Source organism: Erpetoichthys calabaricus, chromosome 8, assembly GCF_900747795.2.
Source record: "Erpetoichthys calabaricus chromosome 8, fErpCal1.3, whole genome shotgun sequence".
NCBI classification, from domain to species: domain Eukaryota; kingdom Metazoa; phylum Chordata; class Cladistia; order Polypteriformes; family Polypteridae; genus Erpetoichthys; species Erpetoichthys calabaricus.
In genome coordinates this window covers 166,741,779-166,764,849 of record NC_041401.2, presented here as the reverse complement: position 1 = coordinate 166,764,849, position 23,071 = coordinate 166,741,779, and the positions used below count along the sequence as shown (strand labels likewise).

The 23,071-nt window shown below is 35.6% G+C and overlaps 1 protein-coding gene across 1 annotated transcript in view; it reads right to left on the bottom strand.

Annotated features, from left to right (window-relative positions):
- LOC114656256 (arf-GAP with coiled-coil, ANK repeat and PH domain-containing protein 3-like) overlaps positions 1 to 23,071 on the bottom strand; it is a 115,715-nt gene that overhangs the window by 24,569 nt on the left and 68,075 nt on the right. Inside the window, exons 10-18 of the mRNA XM_051930400.1 lie at positions 23,058 to 23,069; positions 16,711 to 16,823; positions 8,737 to 8,788; positions 7,151 to 7,251; positions 5,611 to 5,722; positions 3,814 to 4,022; positions 2,438 to 2,507; positions 2,245 to 2,339; positions 1,529 to 1,740 (exon numbers count right to left, since the gene is read on the bottom strand). Coding sequence (XP_051786360.1) covers positions 1,529 to 1,740; positions 2,245 to 2,339; positions 2,438 to 2,507; positions 3,814 to 4,022; positions 5,611 to 5,722; positions 7,151 to 7,251; positions 8,737 to 8,788; positions 16,711 to 16,823; positions 23,058 to 23,069 — 976 coding nt within the window. The remainder of the gene's footprint in view (positions 1 to 1,528; positions 1,741 to 2,244; positions 2,340 to 2,437; positions 2,508 to 3,813; positions 4,023 to 5,610; positions 5,723 to 7,150; positions 7,252 to 8,736; positions 8,789 to 16,710; positions 16,824 to 23,057; positions 23,070 to 23,071) is intronic.

The window sequence follows — 23,071 nt, the reverse complement described above, 5'->3', positions numbered from 1 at the left end:
ATTATTTATAAAATTGAACACCAACTGTAGTAATAGAACAGTTGTGCATTTAAATTATTTTAAATATATTTAGTTTCTGAAATATTTTAATACAAGGGGGCTTTGCCCCTTGCTCTCTTCGCTAGCCAACCCCTGTACCTGCGCTACACGCTAGCCTCTTTGCGGTTCTGCCGCTCGTGTATGGGGATGCAGATGTACAATTTACTTACTATTTTACATTACAGCAAGTAATTAACCATTTTAAAAAATTGTAAAACCTAATAATTTGAAAGTAAATTATGTTTCATGTTGCATTAAGTGTTATTTGTTGCGTAATACGATTTTGTTCTTTTTGGCTTTGAAGTTAACACACAAAAACTTTTTAAACTTACACTTTTACTGTAAAACTTCAGTAAAAATAATTTTTTGAATTAAATTTTCATCAATATCGCATTGAATTTTGATTCTGTGTTTGGACTTTCATCGTGACAACACAACATATAACTGCACGTGATTGAATTTCGTTTCTTTCTCTCTATTAAATAAAATGACTTTTTTGAATGTTTGGCTCTGAGATTTGTAAATTGTCTTTGCAAAAGCTATTCTAATGGGAAACTGTTAACATTTTCGTACGAATGGCATATCAAGATCTCCTTTGTTGTCTAATGTTATCCCCTGAAGATGTACTACATTACCTTTCTTGGATACATCCTTCTTTCTACAGTAATTCGTGCAGAGGAAGACCGGACTGTGTTAACGGTTGTAGATATTCTTCGGGATATTGTAAGCTGATGTTTACATCTTCCGCATGATCACCACCAACTGTTTCAGCATAGTCTATTGACATACATTTAACCAATTTGCCATGTAACCGATCCACATTTTTGCCGTTAATTTGTTTGACTTCATCGTTTCTCTGTGCTAGGAATGCCCGTGTACTCATTTTCACTGTTGATAACCCTTCATGATGAAATTCTTCAATAAGATTTGGACATAATACGTCTTCTTTAATTAGGAACTTAAAATGAGGAAAACGTTACAATTTATAAGAGCTGAGAGAGCAAGAACTGTGTCTATCAAAAGCATTCACATGAATGAGAGTTTGTGCTCGTGTCTTTTCACCAAACAATGTTTGGGAAACAGTTCTTTGTGAGCATGCTTCCACCACACCAAACCTATGATTCCATGCTGATATATAGATAGGATATTTACAGGATGACAATTATTTCAACTTTTGCAGTAGTTTTGGGTTACCTGTGGCAGCACTAATAGGTATGGTTAAGTTTGATCACTAAATTCATACAAACAGCGGATATTTATATATAACACAGTAGCTTTCTACATTGTTTAGTGATAGCAATTATTACATTTACTAGTTAAAGTGATTTCAGTCTTAGGTCTATAAAAATTAGAACTTGTTCTTCTGATTAGTAAGACAAAAGACTGGTTCATCTTTCCCTTACTTCTAATAGACTAACTCCTTACAGCCAGAAAGCATAACACGCAGAAACAGTTAAGACATGCTAACAGGAAAAAACACATTTCCTACCAGAGGAAATACTGGCAGGCAGCACATTCCCAGGGTCCTGTCGATACTTCCGCCGCGTAGATGTTGCTTTGGTTGAACTGTTGTTTCTGTGACATTTCTTCACCCTCCAATGATTGGTCTTATCACTGTCAGTTAAAACCTCACCAGTTGCCATCTTTTTTAGAAATTTCTTCTCTACATATTTGGCCTTGATCCACTCTTCCTTCTCTTTTCTAACACACAACAGGATTTCCAAAAAGGAAACAGAAAATGTTTTTTTTTTTTACTTCAGGGCAAAATTTACAAAATGTTATGCACATACTGTACATATATTATTTCAAGAATACAATTTTTAAAAATATTTCAATAATATTATTCAAAGTGGAAAACAAAACTAATATAGCACTTCTGTACAGATGAATGTACTTTTAAATAATTAAATGATAGCGAGTTGTTCTTTGCTAGCATTAATATAAAACTACTACACTTAAAAGTTATAGAGAAATTTGATCAAAGCATAGCCAGGCTATTTCAAAAAGAAAATGAAGAAAATAGGCTTACAGGTAGAAAATCTAACAGCAAAGAAAAGAGAGAATGCTGTTAGTTGGATCCCTCTGTTCACAAATAGAGGCATGGAGGTGCCATGAAAACTTACCCAATATGTACTTGTGAATAACATAACATAACTGATAATTTCATACTGGTAAGATAATGCAACAAGCAAAAAATAAGTCTACCTTGAACTTGAAGCCGTTGGCTTCTTCAGGCCAAGCTCCTCACACCCTGCTTCATAAATGTGATTTACAGTGATATTTCCTAATTCACACATAAGCTGCAAAGTTAGGAAAAAAGGTGTAAAATGAGCATTTCAAGGCATCCATAGCATTAGAAAACATTTCAACACGTGAAATAATGAAATAAACATTTTACCTTTAGTAACTCTGGCTCCCAGGAGTCTAGAGTAAGTGACCGCACCTTGGAACAGTGAACACCCAGACTTCTAAAATGACATTAAATAAATACTTGTCTTTCACTTATGAAAATGATATACTGCATTTATATTTTGCTTTTCATTTTATGTACTGAACAAACAGATTTCCATGTAGGGTTTGAATTTCAGAACAGGATTGCAGGAATCATGCCTATTGTTTAAAAATTCTACAATGGCTTGACTTAATAAATAAAGTGTGAAAGTCCCATTGCTCTTTTAAGAGTTTTTGTTATTGCCACTTTTATCACATTATCAAAATAAAAACACATTCAATAAAATACATGATTCAGACATTCCGTGACAGTGTGATGATGTAGCAAATAACCTATGAAATGCAATTGTTTTTTGGGTTATCTACAATTGCCACAAAATGAGTTGGTCTTTATGTTCATTTCAAAATATCATTTATTTAGTTAGAGTTTCAAAACTTCCAATATTCACCAGACATTCTTGTGGTTCAGTTTATAATGCTTTGAAATATGAACCAAACTACTCTAAGGATAAATTCACATCTATGCTTTTTTGTATGTGTTAATGCATGAATATTTCCACATGTTTTGTGCATTGATGCAAATAATATCATTTACTTTGATGTGATCTTATCTGTAATGTAAGGAAATCTGTCAATGTAAACCTTAAAACACTTTACAAAAGCTACAACAATTAAAATGTATTTGGGCTAAATAATTTGATTTATGTCAGAAACAGAGGATAAGGTGGATCTGAACCAATGACTTTATGGTGCTCAGCTCACTTCAACTGCTGCTAGTATAGCCCACAAGCTTATATTCCATACTCCTTCTGCTATTATATAGATTTCTTATACGACTACTGCTTTCACTAATACTATAGATGAATAGATTATTGATTTACAATATTTATTTAATTAAAACAGCAAATCATGCACTTGATGACAGTAGAGTAAATTAAGGGTAAGTGCATTTCAGACTGAAGACAGGAAGAATCTCTTTATACAAAGCACTGTGGGAATCTAGAAGAAGCTACCAAATCATGTAGTTGAAGCAGAAAATTTGACACCTTTAAGAAGTATCTGGATGAGTTATTGGGACATCTAAGCAGTCAGGTAAAAGCTCCATGGCCCAAATGGTCTTCCCTTGTTTGTTAAATTTCTTATGTTCTTTATTTTAAAATATTATTTAGATATTTGAAAATAACCAGTGTATCATTTTAATATATTTTTAAATATATATATTAATTTTACGGAACTTTAAATGTGTTTTAGCAATCTGTAAATGTAAATTGGGCATGACATGCCAGATGACATAAGCTGACAAAATGTTGGAGACAGTTTTACCTGTGAATGCCTGAGCATTCAATGCACAGCAGAATGCCCAAGTTAATGCTTGCCCAGCGGGGGTCTGCCTGGCCACAATCACAGCACACTTGATTTCCTGGAATAGCCTGTACACGTTGAAGGATGGTGTCCCCCTTGATACTGCGATCTTTGGGCTCTGTGGCTGAGTCGATGCTGCTAGTTGAGGGAGAGGCAGTCCTATCAAGTTTCTGCAGGAGTAAAACATCATCATGCTAAGAACTGACACAGTCACTTTAGCAGAGACCCAGAAGAATTTTCACTCTGTCTGCATGCTGTAATAAAACTTTGCTTTTGTATCTGTAGCAAATTACATGATTTCTGCATGACACTAAAACAATTCTCAGAACATAACAAATAGAATGGGCTGAGCTGAACAGATAATACAGTACGTGGTCACTAAAACTTGTTACTTCCATAATTATAGGCAACATGCTTATTATGAGCCTAGCTTTAGAGAATTATTTATGGAGATGCACTGAAAGACATTACCAGAAAAACAAATTCTTCACCTTTGTACCAACTAACTAGGCCCAGCCCAAGTTGTTTAAAGGGCCTCTTAGAAACAAATGAGATGTTCTTTCTACACCAATATGGACTCATGTGTGAAATGTGCACTGTAGACAACTATGATAGGCTCAAGGCCAATTGTCTTTGTAAAAAAAAGGCAAGGGAATAAAAAATGATAAATATACTGACATACATCAACTTATTTCAAATTGCTTGTTTGCCCACATATATCTACAGTAATCCCTCCTCCATCGCGGGGGTTGCGTTCCAGAGCCACCCGCAAAATAAGAAAATCCGCGAAGTAGAAACCATATGTTTATATGGTTATTTTTATATTGTCATGCTTGGGTCACAGATTTGCGCAGAAACACAGGAGGTTGTAGAGAGACAGGAACGTTATTCAAACACTGCAAACAAACATTTGTCTCTTTTTCAAAAGTTTAAACTGTGCTCCAAGACAAGACAGAGATGACAGTTCAGTCTCACAATTAAAAGAATGCAAACATATCTTCCTCTTCAAAGGACCAAACAAATCAATAGGGCTGTTTGCTTTTAAGTATGCGAAGCACCGCGGCACAAAGCTGTTGAAGGCGGCAGCTCACACCCCCTCCATCAGGAGCAGAGAGAGAGAGAGATAAAAAAATCAATACGTGCCCTTCGTGCTTTTAGTATGCGAAGCACCGTGCAGCATGTCGCTTCAGGAAGCTGCACAAAAGATAGCAACGTGAAGATAATCTTTCAGCATTTTTAGACAAGCATCCGTATCGTCTAGGTGTGCGAACAGCCCCCCTGCTCACACCCCCTACGTCAGGATCAGAAAAAGTCAGCGCAAGAGAGAGAGTGAGAGAGAGAGAAAAGTAAGCTGGGTAGCTTCTCAGCCATCTGCCAATAGCGTCCCTTGTATGAAATCAACTGGGCAAACCAACTGAGGAAGCATGTACCAGAAATTAAAAGACCCATTGTCCGCAGAAATCCGCGAACCAGCAAAAAATCCGCGATATATATTTAAATATGCTTACATATAAAATCCGCGATAGAGTGAAGCCGCGAAAGGCGAAGCGCGATATAGCGAGGGATCACTGTACTTCATATATCTTCTCTATGTATCTGTCATGCATAAGAATGTTCTTATTTTGTCCTCTTTGTTATCGTTACTGGAATTATATTTATAAATAAATGAAAAGCATTATTTCCACACCACTACATTAGTTGTCACACCAAAATAATTGACAGGAATAACTTCTTGCTGCTTCTTATGGTTTTACTCACTTCAATATAATAATTGTCTGGACTTTCTCTATAGGCAGATGCTATACTGGCTTGCACAGCATGGATCCAGGCTTGACGAAGCTTTTCTGATTCTGCCTGCAGCATGCAACTCCTGTTGAACAAATAATAAAAACGCTCAGGGAATATTCACTTTAAAGGAATACATTAATCTTTTACAACCTTGCTTTTTGATGTTATAGCAAGCCCAGTCAAAATATTAAAGCAACTTCTGTACAAAAGGCATGAATATGAATATAATTTTACCAGGAAACCACACATATATTCCATGGCCACTTGCTATATAAGGTATTTCTGCAAGTTAACAGAAACAGACATTTCCTCAAAATAGCTAATGATGTTGATACAGCTCAACTGTGCAGCATTCAGACATGGTATAAAGGATTAATGATTGTTTGACCAAACATTAGAATGTGTAAGATGTGTGATCTAAGAGAATGTGGTATAATTGTTGAAGTGAGACATAGTGGTTCATGTATCTCAAAAACAGCTGACTTCTTACATTTTCATGTACCACAGCCTTTGAAGTTTATAGAGAATGATGTAAATAAAAAAAGCCAGTATGTGGAATTATGTGAGCAAAATCACCATGGTGCTAAAAAGAGTCAGAAGAGAATGTACAAGTAGCTATTTACAACACTCATGTGCAAAATTTTATCTTTGAATGTGACTTTGATTTCTGTCAGCTACAGACAGTCAGGTGAAGCTATACTGGTTATATGATCGCCAAAAGTAAAATAGAATGTAGAATGGAAAACTAGCACAAAACCACAAATCTCAATTTCGTCTGCATCACAGGACAAAAGGATCAGGATTTGGAATAAGCAAGACAAATCCATTGATACATGCCTTGTGTCAATGGTACAGGCTGCTGATGGTAGTGTAATGGTGTGGAGAACATCTTGTTGGTAGGTGTTAGGCCAGTCAATAACAGCTAAGCATTTTTTGAATGCCACCGCAAATTTAGCATTTTTAGTAGCCAACTGTAATGGACACTTCCATTAGTATATATCATTTGGAAGAATAACTTTAGCTTTAGTTTACTCCTGGAGTAAATTAAGATTGTGGAGGGCTGCAATTTCTGCAGGTTTTCATTTCAGCCATGTAATGGAAAATACTTATTTTTCTTTAATTTTAATTGACTTGCTTTTTAAGATTCAGAACTCCTGTTACGTTTTCACTTAACCATCAGCCAAACAATAATAAGGTAGAAAGTAAACCCACAGATTACCATTTTTTGAAGCATCCTATATTTTACAATTTCATAATGTTCAAAAAGCAACATAAAAATGCAAATCTCTACTAGATTCACTTGAAGGGTGCATTTAATTGAATACATGCAGTAAGACAGAAGATGGTATTGGATTGAGCCTGTGTTTCGCGCTAAGTTGTTGTTTAATATTTATGTACCAGTGAACTGTTGATTTAAGTGGTTGAGTCAGTTTAATGTATGACTGAAAGTTCAACAGTTCCATTGATAATGAAGGTTTCAGATAAATTTACAATTCCTGAAACTACTTACTTGGATGGTGACACAACTTCAAAGCAGAATCTTCTTTCAATGTCTTCACAGGGTTTGACAGAACACAGCCTGAGATCTTCAACTACAACGGTCAGAACATCCTGTCGTATAAATATTGGCAGAATTAGTCTTTTAATTAGCTAATAAGATATTTGTGTTACAAATGTTAATATTAACCAATCAGGTGAGATTTTTTCATCGTTCAATTATTTTAAAAACTGATAAACAAGGCTACTAACTTAAAATGAACAGTAAGTAAATATCTTTGGGGTTGAGTAATTCTACAAGCCATTAACGTAATGTGCTTGGGCTGTTTCATCAAATGTCACCATATAATTCTAATGTGTGATTTAAAAAAAGTCTTATTTAAAAGCGAAAATTAACACTTGAAACGTTTTTTGTTTATTGTTGCACTAATTCTGCCATTACATTGCTCAACACATTATATGTAATACTGTAGCATCCTACAGATCTGTTTTTATATAATTTACAGTAGCAGCCTATTCATATTTTTGAACAAGATGATCCGCAACCCCTAACGGGAGCAGCCGGAAGAAGAAGAATAAGCTTTTATTGTTATTAGTAAAATGAACAGCCTTCAGCTTCTTAAACACAGTTCTCCATAATCTATTTTGGCACATTTTTCTACCCTGCTAATCTTTTTTTTACATCCATAGTTGTAGTAAGAACATTATTTTACAATAATTCTCCATTGCCCTGAAAGCCATTTTTATAACCCAAGAGTCCTTATTTACTTATGTTTTATGTTCATAATATTACATATCCATCAGAACAAGGAACAGACAATGGAGAATAATTCATGTTTCTGATTCTACATTATCTTATCAAATATCACTTTAAAACAACTTTAAAGCTTCTTTTCAATGCTAGGAAGTCAATTTTTGGAAAAATATTAATAAAACACATACACAGCCCATACATTACAGATGTGCACATAGCATTTGAATATATAGGTGTTTTAATACGAATAATTGAACCTAACTTTTTGGGTAATATTGTATTTTTTTGTAATACTGCATACATTATCAAAGCATAAGGGGATTTTATATATTAGTACAATAGACAATTAGCAAGCAAATCTCAGGGATTGCTGTAATTCAGTCAGCTGTATCACTTACTATTTTAATAATACAAAAGAAAAAAGTATTTTTGAAAAGCATCTTTGACAAATGGACCAAGCACCTTGAAGATTTTAATGATATATACTTGTTAATAAAGATAAGTTCTCGAGTATAGTCACGAGTATTTAAGGATAAAAAAGGAGAAGTATGAAAAAAATCATGCATAATGTTGTAATGTTTCTAAAATAATTCTTTTTACCTTTGGGCATTATGGTTATGAACCTGACATGAACTTCCTCATCGGTGCTTCCTATCCAAGTGGGTATGCTTCAACCTGGTGTACTGTCCAAATACTACGCTCTAAAATTGTTGCCTATTGCCTTTGCCATCAATTCTGCTAACCACAGTTTTTTTCTCTAAACTGTAAAATAGTGAATAAACTTTCATTTGTACAAAGACTACTTTTGAAAAAGTACTGATATTTGTATTCATGCAATGCTTTACCTTTAGCTTTTTCTGATAGACTAGTTGGCTGTTTTGTATAGAGAACCACCTCCTGCCAAGAAAATAAAAGGAACTGTCAGTTAGTGATTTTATTTTAACGCATTAATAATATGCACTACTTTTGAAATCTAAATCAATATTACTTCAACTATTTGGCAATACACATATCACTCAAACAGTAGTTTTGTACTGTAATTGTCTACTTTCAAAATATCACAGAACAATAATCAGTCATTGAACACCAGTGGAAATATACAAGTGTATCTGCTAACTTGTGGATGCCACAAATGTGAAATGTTTCTGTAGATGTAAGCATAGTGCTATTTGTTGCTACACTATTTATATTTACTGTATATGTATCTCTGTTTAGATTTAATGGGCTTGTGACAAAGAATAATTTTCATTCTTTTTTTTCTGAAAAGTGATACTTGAATTTTCAACTGCTAAACAAACAAAAGATGTAGCCAGGAAAAATTCTGAAAGCAACCATAGTTATGTCAAGTTAACACAATGTTTTGGACTAGTGTGAATCATATTGTACCATACCGTCAAGTTTCACCCAAGATCAAAAATACAGCCATAGAAGAAAACTTAAAATGTAATGCAGGGAAGTATTTAGTATTGGTTGTGCTAGTCAGAAACTTATTCAACAGGAGGAAATAAAATTTAAAAAAAAATTGAAACATATTTTGAAAAAGCAAATGTAATGTCACTTGAAGAAGACATGTAGTCTGATGCTAATCATTTCCTTGTATAAGTACGCACGTTTTTGCATTGGGTGAAACAGTAGAGAATATAAGGCTACCTATGTGAAACACGAGTAGAGAAAGACACACCAATATGTTCAACATTATACAATTAACTTAATCATTAAGACATCATATTAGTGAGAATTTCAGCAAGACCTATTGGAAATTAGAGGTCACCAACTGTGTCTTGTGATGTTCCGATAACATACACAACTTATGCAATGGCAGAAAGAAAAATTACAAATAAACACAGTACCGGATGAAATGTTTAGGAAAAGGCATCAAACACAATAATGAAAATTACATTTATGAAGAACCGGTTATTGCACCACTTCTTTTCTTTGCTATGCTAAACTAATTTTTTGCTTTGTGCCCTCCCTCACCACAACCTATTGTCTATGAGAGAGGAGCAAAAGCTTTAGGTTCGTCAAAAATTTTGATCTCCGGTTTTTGACAAGTCTCAACGTTTGAGGTCCACTGATACCGAAAACGATGATATCTCAATGATGGATGCATGTCTGTGTGTGTGACAGTTTCTTGAGTCTGGTCTCAAGCTAAAACAGCTGGACGTAAAAGTGCCAAACTCAAAAGTCTGTTATGAGATGACAATGTGCTGATGAATTTTTGAGCAAAATCGTGCAACAGAAAGAGGCACTCTAGAGGAACCTTCAAATACCATAATTCTGCAGTTAATTATGACTTCTTCTCATCAATTGCTATCATATTGACCTATTTTACGATCAGAAAGATCAGCATCAGAGTGGTAAATAATTACTGAAAAGTTATAGAACAGTTTGTATAACTTGGTTCCTAGGGCGTAATTTTTAAAATTTTTACACAAACTAAATTCTTAGTTTGTGCTTGACATGGTGCCATGGGTTAAGTTATGTGAAACACTCCAAAATTTCCAACTGTTTATCTTTAACATGCAATGACTTCCATGGAAAAACCAATACAGATTATTACAATTTGTGTTTTCTTGTCTTTTCAGATCTTTTTACTTGACATCATCATAAGCAACTGTAATTTTCACTGTCATCAACTGATGCTAAGTGAATATTGAAAGAAACTTTACTTACATTAAGCTATTAACATTAAGATATTTATTTATGGTAAGTTGTTGACATTAAAGTATTTTAAAAGTCCAAGCACATGCAAAAAACTGTCTTCATTGAAATTCACATGGTAATGCATTTGTCTGCTTTTACCCAAGGCAAAACCTTGTACAGAAATTCTGAAGTAATATTCCAATTATAAACAGAATTATTTTGTTAATATTATTCTACAGTGATGTATATGGGAAGATTAATGATGTGTTTTAGACGTTTCTTCCCAGATACTGTTGTCTGAAAGACAAAAGCTGACATTTGACTGTAAAACAACTATTATTTATTTTACCTTACACACATTTAATCATCATGTTACTGCAGATGCTCCATGCCATACTGGCAACTTTGCACATCTGTTTTTGCACATCACTTCCAGTCAGCCATTTTTTGTAATTTTGAATTATTAGACTGTATTGTATAACACTGTCTTTTTTTAACCCCACTGCTCTGCTTTTTGATCAACAGTGGTACTTATTGCACTACTCCAGCACCCTGAAAGTACCATTTTACTTCTAATCCTGTTCCACTTCCTTCTTGAACCTGAGATCCCTGATTTGCCAGGCAAGTAGTGCAGCATAGTGGTTAAGTCTGTGAACTTCAAACCCTCAGGGTGTGGGTTCAAATCACGGTAATGACACTGTGTGACAATGAGGAAGTCACTTCACCTGCCTGTGCTCCAGCTGGAAAGACTAAATGAAATGCAACCAATTGCATCTCTCAAATGTAAAGTTGTAAGTCATCTTGGATAAAGGCATCAGCCAAACAATAAGTAATAATAAGTCATTTTTCATTTTATGTTAAAACTGTTAAGCATACACAGAAGCAAAGAAAACTGCCCATATCTTGTGATTTCTTTTGAAATTCTGTTGTGTAATGTTAACTTAATAGGAGAATTTTGAGTTGCTGTGAAGCTAAGGGTAACCTGGTCAGTCAAGCTATTATTAGTCTTGCTGTAAAGTCTGGCACTCATCTAAATGCTCAAGTAGAATGCTTCAAGATCTGAATGTTTGGCGTCAGCTAAAAAAAAAACAACATAATGAGGAAATACTCAAAGATCATTACAATGCAACAGTACATTCAGTGACTTCATTTGCAAAATGTGTAGACTCACAGCCACTCAATATTTATATAAAATGGAAATCAGCAGTAACTTTACATGTTCTGCACCTAAGGACCACAAAAATAAAATGAGTGTTTAAAATGTTTAAGCAGTTATGAGCAATTTTATCTGGATTTCATATATGCATTACAGGCATGTGAAGTGTCCTTTTCTCTTTGACCATGTAATTTTCTACACAGTGAAAGTCATCTTTTTGTGATAGGCTGTGTTTCAATTGTCACTTTGTTTGAATGCTATGTCTGTGCATGAGTCATAACCACTTCATTCTTCAACCACATCATGAGCAAAAACCAAAAATATTAATAATAAAGACACATAAAAAGACACATAAGGTACAAATGCACATGAAACACTTGAAACTTTTAATGTATTTTTGAATATATACGTATTTTAAAAATGAATATTCAAATCTTAGTCTAATATATAAAGCTGAGTATGCATTTTTAATCCTGTATGGAAAATTCACGTCATGACCCAGTTTGTATGGGGGAAGGCCATAATGTATGTTTCATTACGAATTTGCCTGAATCTATGCTTTTAGGGAACTAATCCTAGGAAGCATTTTGGGACATGACATACTGTAAGTATGTAAAATTGCACTCCCAGGTGGATTAAGTTAATGGAATTTTGGTTTGAGTACAAAATTCTTCCTCTTGGGGAATTTATTTTGTTAACATTACTACACTTTATTCTACTCCAGCCAGCAGCGGATACCCCTGCTAGTTTTATATCATTTAAGTGTAATAGCAAATCTGCCCAACTTATGGTCAAGTTAATGTATATAATTTTCATCAGGTTCACTGGTAGATGGTGTATGCATGTCAAAAGAGTCCTGTTTGCAGCATAATTTTTATTTTATTAAATAAAATAAGTTAATATTAATGCAATTCATATTTATACGTTTCCACATGGGTTCAGATAATACGTTTTTCAAGAAACATAATATCTTGAACTCTGAATGTAAGTAAGCAAGATCAGCTTTGGAAATTACACCTTTTACTGTTTTAATACAAAGAAGATAAATTTTACTCCTTCACATCTACCTTTAAAAAATATCTTTAAAACAAAATATTTTAGTTATAAAAAAGGGTATAAGATATTCAGCCAGAAATAGCTTTTTTATTGTTAAATCATCAGTAAAAACATGATTCATTGAAACAGGAAAGTGGGAATCCTTCCAATTTGACTATTCTTCGTCTATTTTTTAAACTAAAATCTACTATACATACATATATAACACTTAGACATTTACTTATTCTAATCATGTCCTTGAAGGATTTCTTTGAATGATTTTATCAATAAATAAGAACTCACATAATGACTTTTTAGATGCAAAACATTTACATATTGCAAGTGCTTTCCTGTATTTTCAGAACAAGTTTAGGAAACAGTTACATAAAGTTGTTCTATAATTGGTGTTTTTATTGAGCTAAGTGTCAGACTACAATACTCTGCCATGCACAACTTTAAAAGTATATTTATGAATAATCAGATCATAATATTCAAAAACAACATCCAATGGTAAAGCCACTCATTGAAAAGAATTGGAGGCATTTGTTTTGAGGAACACAAAATCTTTTTTTACACAATGATTTTTTTGATTTCTAAAACTGTATTAATGGTGACAATTGTTTTTATTTACATAGTGTTTTTCTCAAAACCAAGAATGCTTTACACAATATACAGTGGTGTGAAAAAACTATTTGCCCCCTTCCTGATTTCTTATTCTTTTGCATGTTTGTCACACAAAATGTTTCTGATCATCAAACACATTTAACCATTAGTCAAATATAACACAAGTAAACACAAAATGCAGTTTTTAAATGATGGTGTTTATTATTTAGGGAGAAAAAAAATCCAAACCTACATGGCCCTGTGTGAAAAAGTAATTGCACCCTTGCTAAAAAATAACCTAACTGTGGTGTATCACACCTGAATTCAATTTCTGTAGCCACCCCCAGGCCTGATTACTGCCACACCTGTTTCAATCAAGAAATCACTTAAATAGGAGCTGCCTGACACAGAGAAGTAGACCAAAAGCACCTCAAAAGCTAGACATCATGCCAAGATCCAAAGAAATTCAGGAACAAATGAGAACAGAAGTAATTGAGATCTATCAGTCTGGTAAAGGTTATAAAGCCATTTCTAAAGCTTTGGGACTCCAGCGAACCACAGTGAGAGCCATTATCCACAAATGGCAAAAACATGGAACAGTGGTGAACCTTCCCAGGAGTGGCCGGCCGACCAAAATTACCCCAAGAGCGCAGAGACGACTCATCCGAGAGGTCACAAAAGACCCCAGGACAACGTCTAAAGAACTGCAGGCCTCACTTGCCTCAATTAAGGTCAGTGTTCATGACTCCACCATAAGAAAGAGACTGGGCAAAAATGGCCTGCATGGCAGATTTCCAAGACGCAAACCACTGTTAAGCAAAAAGAACATTAGGGCTCATCTCAGTTTTGCTAAGAAACATCTCAATGATTGCCAAGACTTTTGGGAAAATACCTTGTGGACTGATGAGTCAAAAGTTGAACTTTTTGGAAGGCAAATGTCCCGTTACATCTGGCGTAAAAGGAACACAGCATTTCAGAAAAAGAACATCATACCAACAGTAAAATATGGTGGTGGTAGTGTGATGGTCTGGGGTTGTTTTGCTGCTTCAGGACCTGGAAGGCTTGCTGTGATAGATGGAACCATGAATTATACTGTCTACCAAAAAATCCTGAAGGAGAATGTCCGGCCATCTGTTCGTCAACTCAAGCTGAAGCGATCTTGGGTGCTGCAACAGGACAATGACCCAAAAACACACCAGCAAATCCACCTCTGAATGGCTGAAGAAAAACAAAATGAAGACTTTGGAGTGGCCTAGTCAAAGTCCTGACCTGAATCCAATTGAGATGCTATGGCATGACCTTAAAAAGGCAGTTCATGCTAGAAAACCCTCAAATAAAGCTGAATTACAACAATTTTGCAAAGATGAGTGGGCCAAAATTCCTCCAGAGCGCTGTAAAAGACTCATTGCAAGTTATCGCAAACGCTTGATTGCAGTTATTGCTGCTAAGGGTGGCCCAACCAGTTATTACGTTCAGGGGGCAATTACTTTTTCACACAGGGCCATGTAGGTTTGGATTTTTTTTTCTCCCTAAATAATAAAAACCACCATTTACAAACTGCATTTTGTGTTTACTTGTGTTATATTTGACTAATGGTTAAATGTGTTTGATGATCAGAAACATTTTGTGTGACAAACATGCAAAAGAATAAGAAATCAGGAAGGGGGCAAATAGTTTTTCACACCACTGTATAAAAGCATAAGAACTCAGAAACCAGTAACAGTAACAAAACAGAACAAAAATAAAGCCAAATAATATATAACAAACAATACCATCATACCAATAAAAACTAAGACTAAAGAAAATATTGATTAAACAGAAAGGACTTCTGTTTAGTTTTAAAAAAAGGAAATGAAGAGCAGTCACAAAATTGTTGAGGTAAAGAGTTTCAGTTGTGGGATCCAAGACATAGAATGATCTGTCTCCCCAGAAAGACAGTTTGGTATGTGGGACCATCAACGTTCCAGTACCAGAGGACTTAAGGGAATGCCAAGGATTATAACGGTGAAGAAGATGAGCAACATATCAAGGACCTAGACCTTGTAAAACTCTGAAAGCTATGAGTGCAAGGTTACATTTGATACATGAGTAAACAGACCGCTACAGTAAATAGCAAAGAACAGGAGAAATGTGTGTGAGAACTCAAGCAGCTGCGTTACAGTATATTGCAATCTAATGAGAATCAGCTTATGCAAGACAGACAGTAATGACCCTATAACCCTTTAAACTTATTTTAACAAGACAACTAGCAAATAGGCAGTTACAGTAATCAAAAACAGAAAAAATGTGAAAATGTTTTCATTAAACAATGGTCAGAGATGAGTGATACAGTGAGGTTGACAATACTTGTTTTTGAAAAGTGAGCTTATATAAGGTTCTCAGGTAAGTGAGGTGTCAACTTGTGAAAGCAAAAACAATACATAATCAATGTTAATGTTCAACTCTGAAATCCTGGAGGCAACTGATTTGAAGGCAAATAATATTTCACAATAAGAAATGGGACCAAAAAAAAACTGAGGCACAAGACTTAAGAAGAAAAGTAAGAGCAGGATCAAGCAGAGAGGAGGTGAAGTCTGAATTTGTAATTTGGCTAGAGATATAGAGATAATCTGTACTGGCAAAAATCAGTCCACACAGGCTTAGGAACTTAAGGGAGGTTGTCATGGGAAAGTGAACAGCCACTAATTGTAAGGAACTGCTGATTGATGTAACTGACACTTTCCCCAAAAAACTGTATAAAACATTTGACATTTCTTGCCTGAACTTGGAGCAGATGATATAGGAGGTTGTCAGGTTTACCAATGAAATACTAACACTGCATTTTATATATTCTTTCACACAAGTGATTGTGGTGGAAGGATAATCAATAGCTGCAAGACCCTTTTCACTGCTTTGCTTAGTATGTGCAAGCTGAATAGCTGGGAATCATTTCAGTGAGGCCGATGGTACTGTAGTCACTGACTGATTTCAACTTATTTTGTTATGCAGACAGGATTATATTTACTCATACAGTTTTTGGTTTGGTTTTGTTTTATGCAATATTCTCTTTTGAGAAAAACTGTTTGTTGAAATGCTGATGAAGCACTTGTTGTTGTGTGGTTGATGACTGTGTTGAACACAACTAGAAAGGTTTAAGAAATAACATGGGCAAAACTGTAGAGAAATATCAGAGATAAAAGAAAAGGTCATCATGACCAATGTAAAAACAATACCAAGAAAAAAAATGTCATCTATAAATGCTTTCCCTCCAATACACATAATGCCCCATTAACTCTCCCTCAATTATGTATGGCATTTCATCAAGGAACCAATGCATAATGGCTGGAAATAATATTTATAAAACACCTGTTTTGCACAATTCAAGGCAGAAACTAAAACTGACCTGTTCCAAGTCTTGAATGCATTGCTTGCTCTCTTGAACAGATACCCTTCCATGACCACACCATTGGGGGCGTCAACATTGAATTCAGTTTTGTAGTCATCATAGGAGAAGTCCTGCAAAGAAATAACCAAAACCCCTATTTGGTATTTAAAAAACCCTGACATCACAGTAAATCATGTCCAATTAAAAGAGGGTGCTTTTGTATTGATGGCCTGGGAGGTGCAGAATATATAATAATACATTTTATTTATATAGCGCCTTTCCCATGCTCAAGGCACTTACAGAATATAATAAAGAATGGCAGTGTATACAGTATATAGCATTGTACAAACCAGATAAATAAATAAAGAAGATTAAGACAGTAAATTCTGGGAAAAAAAAAAAACAGACAACATAATTGATGGTCTAGCACACACACACACACAGGTTACATTAGCAACTTGACAGAGAGGTAAACTGAGAGAAGGGTAATAAAGTCAAGTAGAGCTAAAAGCCTTCCTGAACAGATGAGTTTTGAGTTGTTTTTTAAAAGAATTCGTGGAGTCAGCTGACCTGATTAATTTCGGTAGGTCATTCCAGAGTCTGGGCGCTATACAGCTGAAGGCCCTCTCACCCATGGAGTGTAGATTAGTGTGGGGTACAACAAGATTGCCAGAATCAGAGGACCTTAGTGGGCGGGCAGGCACATAGTGATGGAGAAGGTCACTGATGTAGTTTGGCGTGAGGTTATTTAAGGCTTTGTAGGTTATTAGTAGGATTTTATATTCGATTCTGTAAGACACAGGGAGCCAGTGAAGACGGAGCAGGATGGGTGTGATGTGCTCACTGCTGCTGGTTCGAGTAAGGACTCTTGCAGCTGAGTTTTGAATAAGCTGGAGCTGTGATATAAGATTAGAAGGGGCACCTGCCAGTAGGGAATTGCAATAATTGATGTGGGATGTGATAAAAGCATGGACAAGTTTCTCAGCATTAGAGAAGGAGAGGAAGGAGCAAACACAGGATATGTTACGGAGGTGAAAAGTAAGAAAGTTTCTTAATGTGATTTTTGTGGGCGGAATAAGAGAGGGAGGAATCAAAAATGACACCAAGATTTTTTACAGTAGAGGCAGGTCTGATGAGATCACCGCCAAGATAGACTGGGAAGGAGCTCATTTTATTAAGTTGCATTTTAGTCCCAATTTGCAGGAGTTCAGTTTTATTGCAATTTAATTTTAAAGAGTTCTGCTCCATCCAGGTTTTAATTTCACTAAGGCAGGTTGTGAGCTGAGAAAGCTCTGATGAAGTTATGTGTTAAACTATTTTAGGAAAACACAGTAATTGTCTCTCTGAGGAACAGCTGAAAAATGTTTAAGAAGTTGGCAACATTTAATTAACGTTACCATAAAATAGCTTGCCTGGGTTTGTGTTGAATACTTTTGTTATAATACTGTATATATTAGGATCAAACTTGCCACACAAGTCTGATGTAGGCAAGGGAAGTAGGTTGCTTACTTTTTTAGTATTGGTTGTATAGCTGTGTTGCTCACATGAGTGTATTTTTGATTTAATTATATGTTCTCTATGGGTTGTTTTGCCCTCTTAAATAATATAAAATATTAGAGAATATAAGGACTGTTTTATACATGACTGTCTAAAGGTAGAATTAAAGAAATTAAAGGATTAAGTTAATAATACAGTTGTTCAAAATGTATCTTGTTATTTACATGTTATAAATATTTACCACAAGGAAAATAACTGATTTATGGAACACATCTGAAACCTTAATCCCAACTAATCTTAAAAAGCACTAGTCCCCTGTGGCTCTCTCTGTCTCCTCATACCCATGTGATCTGCACAATAGTGTCTCACCTAGAACATAAACTGATCTTCTGCTTACTTCATCCCATCTTATTCTTTAAAAAATCTTTGCTCCCTTTTGCAGCTTACTTGATGTGTACATATCTCCACTCTTCATGCTCTCTATATACCATGGGACATACAGTATCTACATTTGGGATATCTTTACAACAGAGAATTCAACCTACATATTGAATGGTGCTGTAATGAAAATATCTTTATTGTTAACTACAGACATTCTAAGTAAAGTAAGTGCGCAGTTAACCCTTCTACCAAGAATATACTAGAAGAATAAAAATATACTAGTCTAAGACAAAGGATGAAAGACAATAAAAGATAAATCTAAAAAACTTTTTTAGACAAATTTAATTAAATATTTGAAAAAACAAGCAAGTTATCAATGTCAACTGCAAAACAAACAAAAATTCACTCACCAGTATATAGTCCAAGCCACCAAATATTTTCATTTTAATTTTTATTCTCCAAAAACTGCAGCTCACAGGTTACAATAAAAACAAAAAAACAAATTGACCTCCACCCCCCAAAAAGTGCCTAAAAATAGATTAATTTCCAGTTTTTCATGGGAATGGCATAACTGCAAATACCAGAGCACCTTAACTTACTAGTCAAGCTCAAATGCTCCTGATGCAGAAGCCATCTGCCGTCCCCCACCGCCTGATCTCACAACTCATTCAGGCTAATTACCATACAGCTGGCACTGTGAGATGACTGAAAGTTTCAGAGACTTGGTCACGCTGAACTGACCCCTATGACTGTGTTAAGACACCGCCCCTTCTAAACAAGACTCCATCCACCAGAAGCACTGGTTTTCACTAGCAATGGATTAGAAACTTTACTGTTTGTATTTTACAGCTCCATCTGGTGAGCTTAAGTTCCATTTTAGTTCCTGCTCATTCAAGCAATTTGAACTCCACCTCCTCATAACACATCATGCTGAGCTATTTTAGACCTGTAGCTACACAATGACAGACATGGAGTGATTACTTTTATATTCTGCATAATTAAACTGATATGTGTATAAGATTGCCAAAGTAATGATATACAGTAAGATACTTCCTCTGGAATTCAGTAACAAGTACAGATGAAATGAAAACCTGACATCACAGTAAAGTTTCTGATTTCAGCATTATTCTTTTTTTCCCCAGTGATCTCTTTTTATAGAATAAAATGAAATGTACACAAATAACAACTTTAACAGCAAAACATTACCATACAGAAGAATCCCACTTTTTTCAATTAAACCTGTCCCTTTTTCATTTATTAACATACAATTATTACACCTTAATTTTTTCCTTTAATTCATAAGAATTTGTTCATTGTCCTTACAACAGACTTTTTGCATGAACCAGTAAAACATACACAGACAAATACAGCACTACAGTCATCTATAGATTTGTTTTTTTAAATAATATTTACATGTAAATTGATATACCTAATAAGTCCACATTGACATCCAATAATCTTGAAAATTAGGACTACCTTGGTTTTCCTTTTGTCAACAAAAACTTTCCAGTCTAAAAACCATGGTCTGAGCAGTACCTTTAACATGCAATCTCCAAACAGGCAGTGACTTGGTAAAATGTATCAAATCAGAATTACAAAAAATTACACACACACACACACACACACACACACACACAGTTCCTTGCAAATATATGCAAACCCTTTACCAATTGTCCAATTTTACTAACAAATCGTACACTTAAACATTGTTTTCAATTATTTTTTATTTTAAACTCAAAAATGAGTTTTATTAATGTGATGTTGTTATTTTTGGGAAAAAAATCCTTAAGAAAAAAAAAGGAAATATCCTGTTTGTGTAAGTATTCAAGTCCTGTGTTCTGGAAGACCTAAGTTTACACAAGTTGAACTAAAAAGCCCACAATTAAGAGAGGTAACCCTGCCCACACTTCAGAAATACCACACCTATAGTTAAGTATGACGGCTGGTAATATTATACTGTTGGGATGTTTTTTATCAGAAGAGAATGGGAATCTGGTTAAAGTGGAAGGAAGAATGGATAGTGGAAAATACAGGCAAATACTGCAAAATGACATATTTCAGTCTGATAAATAGTTCCTCTTTCAGCAGGGTAATGATCTCTTACATAAGGCCAAAGTAATGCTAGATTGGATCAATGGAAAAAAAAAAGAATTTTCTACAATGACCAAGTCAAATACTTGATCTCAGTCCAAGTGGGAATTCATGGCACTCAAACCCAGACTGCGAATAGAACTGGTACATACTTACTCCAAAAACATATATTGTTATTGCTGCTAAAGGCAATGCTACAAATTTATATAAAGTTGAATACTTATGCAAATAACATATTTCCCTTTTTCTTAAATTTTACGTTCTATAAAACAAGATCACATAAAAGAAATTATAATTTTTAGTTATCAAAGGCAATAACATGTCAGAGTAGAATTTGTTATTTAGGAAAATGAGAAAGTTGGTCAGGAGTCTGAATACTTTAGTAAGACAATATGTATATATACATATATCTACTCTATATGTATAAAATCCTAAGCCTAAAAGTGCAACGATTTTGTGCAATAATTTTATGTGACGTTTATTCTCACGCTTTAAATTGGACTTATTTTAAAGCCTACATATATATGTTTGGTATCATTCTTTTCATTTTTGGCGCTGCTCAAAAGATAAGCTCACCGCCGGCTGTTTCTCTCTCCTTGGCAGCAGTTTTGCAGGAGCTGCAAGAAGAGCTGCAGCTTGTGCTATCGCTGCCGGCCAAGCGATGTACCCTCCGGGCGGTGACGCAGGAGTCAGGAGGGATGGCAGTGGCGTGCGATCAGGAGCTGCAGGCGAAGAAGGATTGCCGCGCTGCAGGAGCTTCTGACCGGAGAGGCACAGCGGGGAAGGTAAGAGAGACCGACCCCGTGAAGCTCCGGACGCCAGCGGGGCTGGGCCTGCCCTCTTGCAATGGGCAGATTTGAACCGTCACGGCGTCCCAAAATGAAAGGAGGAAGCGGCTTGAGGAAGCCAGTTCCTCCGACATGGGAGGACATGCAGCTGGGTGCACATGTCCCTCAAAGGGCCATCCTCTGCGGAGGCAGAGGAATAACCCGTTGGCTGGGAGGAGATGAGCATGTGTGCTCCCGGGGCAAGGACCGAGGCCTTGTCGGGCTGGGAAGCCAAAAAAAAGACCATCGGGGTGTCGATCGGGGCCGAGAGTGTTGGCCCAACAGAGGACGAGCTGAGGGGCTCTGTTAGGGCAACGCCTCCGCCCTTGTTTTTCTTTTGAGTTTACAGGATCGGACCCTAGGCTACGGAGTGTCGGCTTGCCGCCGAGGAAGGCCAGTCCTCGCGGATCGGTCCGCTGGCCCCTGGAGGTCTTAGCTAGCGGGGGAATATTGTCACAGGTGGCTGGGTGTGGTCGGCATTCAGCTGCCTATAAAAGTGTCCGCCTCCCGACAATCAAGGCTGGAGTCGGGTGAGGAGGTGGACGAGGTCGGAGAAGGAGGTGGGCGAAGAGAGGCCCGAGTGTGTGAAGAGAGAGGAACAGGCTTAGAAGAGAAGCCTGAAGAGTGAGAGACTGTGGGGGGTGTTTGGTGGCGGTGCACATAGGACATTGTATATAATAATAGTTGTAAGAATAAACGTGTGGTGATGCTTAAGAATGTGTCCTCCTGTCTGTGTCCGGGCTGTACCCTTTCACAGTAGGTTTACAGTTCTTTGTATGAAAAAAGAGATAGAGGTTATGATTACTACACTCAGAAGAAGAAGAAGGAATAATAAATAAATAATACAAGAATAAACTCTGTGTTTTGCGTACTCACAACTGTAAACCTACTTTTGCCCACCTCTGTATATATTAATTAAAAATATAAAATGAATCATTACTGTCTCATGTACAGAGTACAGTAAAATTCCTACCTACATGTGCTAATTAATTTGCAACACATCACCACTCTTTAACAGCATTATTACTGACTGAACTTTCTTTTAACCAACTTCCATCTCTGTCTTTCTGTTCAGATTGAAGATCAGATTCTCAATAGCAACCATCAACACTTCAGTCACATTCCCTATGAATGCTTAAACAGACAATTTACATTTTTCCATTTTTACTTCTTACTCGTATTCAGCAAGCCAGAAAGTGGACTGTTCTTTCTAATTTGGACATCCTCTAGTATTTGTGTCTTTTTAAATATTACAAAAAGTAACCTCAAAAATGTAAAGCTCACCTGTAGCTGTAATACAAGCTCAACATCAGCTTTGGCTAAAAATGCCTTCAAAGCTGGGTCAACAAATAAATGCATGCATATATGCAGTATATATGAGTGTATATATAACACAAACGTATATTAGTAAGCAGTTAAACATCTGACAATTGCTAAAGGGTGCTTGACAAGGATCAATGATTCTGATGCTTACAGGCATAACAAATATATTAACATAATTATGAAAATTGTGAAACAATTAAGCAAATGGACATACTGTATTATAAGTAATAAATTAGAATGACGTACCTGCATCAGAGTCT